Below are 1145 nucleotides of genomic sequence, written 5' to 3' on the forward strand. Positions count from 1 at the left end.
GATACACTTCCCTGCAGCTTTGTCGAGATTCAAGATTGGCGAGGGATCTAATTGCCTTTTTTTGAAGGGTGAGTATCCTTTTCAGGTTTTCAGTAGAGCTGCCCCAGATGATAAGACCATATCTAATGTGGGACTCTACCAGTGCGTAATAAGCAGCTTTGACGGATCCCTGAGTACCCACTGATTTTGAGTCGCCTCATAACGTATATGCCTGCGCATATTTTATTGGAAATGGTGCTCACATGATGACTCCATTGAAAGTGTACTATCGATAGTCAGGCCCAGAAATTGTGTTTTGTCAACTACTGATATGTCTGGAATATTTGTTGGTATTTCCTTTTTCCTACTGAAATGCACTTGCGTTGTTTTATTAGGATTTATTGCCAGATCATTCAGTGCACTGTATATTGATGGCTTGTTGGAGAGAAGTCAAGGAGTTAAGGGATAGTTCATCTGCTGTGTCATTTTTTATAAGAAGGGTAGTGTCGTCTGCATACATTATGCAGTCCGTACTGGAGCTGGCGATGAAAGTAGGGAAGTCATTAGTTTAGAAGAATAAAAAGAACTGGGCCAAGTACCGATCCTTGAGGCACACCTCGTGCCAGTGGTTTTGGAGTTGATGTGTACGATCTGGTGATGGAAGATTCAGTATGCTGTACCTCCACAAGTTGTGACCTTCCTCGGAGGTAGCTGGAGAACCATTTGTTCTCTATGCCTCTTACTCCCAGATTTTCCAGCTTTTTTAAGATTAGGTCATGTCCCAGACAGTCAAAAGCCTTGCTGTAGTCAAGAAATAGGGCTGTTACGTACTTTTCGTCATCTATGCTGTCAATGATTGATTCTACTAGGCTAATAATTGCTGATATGGTTGATTTTCCTTTTTGAAATCCATGTTGGTTGACTGTGATTAGGTCATGTTGTTTAAGGTAGGCCATCAATCGCTTCAGAACAAAGTTTCTCTATGATTTTTGCAAATGTAGATATTAGCGAGATGGGTCTATAGTTCTGAGGGTCTGATTTCTTCCCTTTCTTGTGTTTTGCATAGACCTTTGACACTTTAAGCCTTGAGGGGAAGTGACCGTCGGCAAAAGATTTGTTAATGATTGCTACAAGGGGTTGGGTTAATTCATTTGCACAGAACTTCA

General features: G+C 41.3%; 1 protein-coding gene across 1 annotated transcript; it reads right to left on the reverse strand.

Moving 5' to 3' along the window:
• Positions 1 to 578: 578 nt before the first annotated feature.
• Positions 579 to 935, reverse strand: LOC124374736 (the record flags this gene model as incomplete). The annotated part of the gene is made up of 1 exon (XM_046832897.1): positions 579 to 935. A coding segment is annotated over exon 1 (357 nt), but the record flags the coding sequence as incomplete, so codon positions are not given.
• Between the last annotated feature and the right edge of the window lie 210 nt (positions 936 to 1145).

Source organism: Homalodisca vitripennis, unplaced genomic scaffold, assembly GCF_021130785.1.
Source record: "Homalodisca vitripennis isolate AUS2020 unplaced genomic scaffold, UT_GWSS_2.1 ScUCBcl_9853;HRSCAF=18489, whole genome shotgun sequence".
Classification (NCBI taxonomy): Eukaryota; Metazoa; Arthropoda; class Insecta; order Hemiptera; family Cicadellidae; genus Homalodisca; species Homalodisca vitripennis.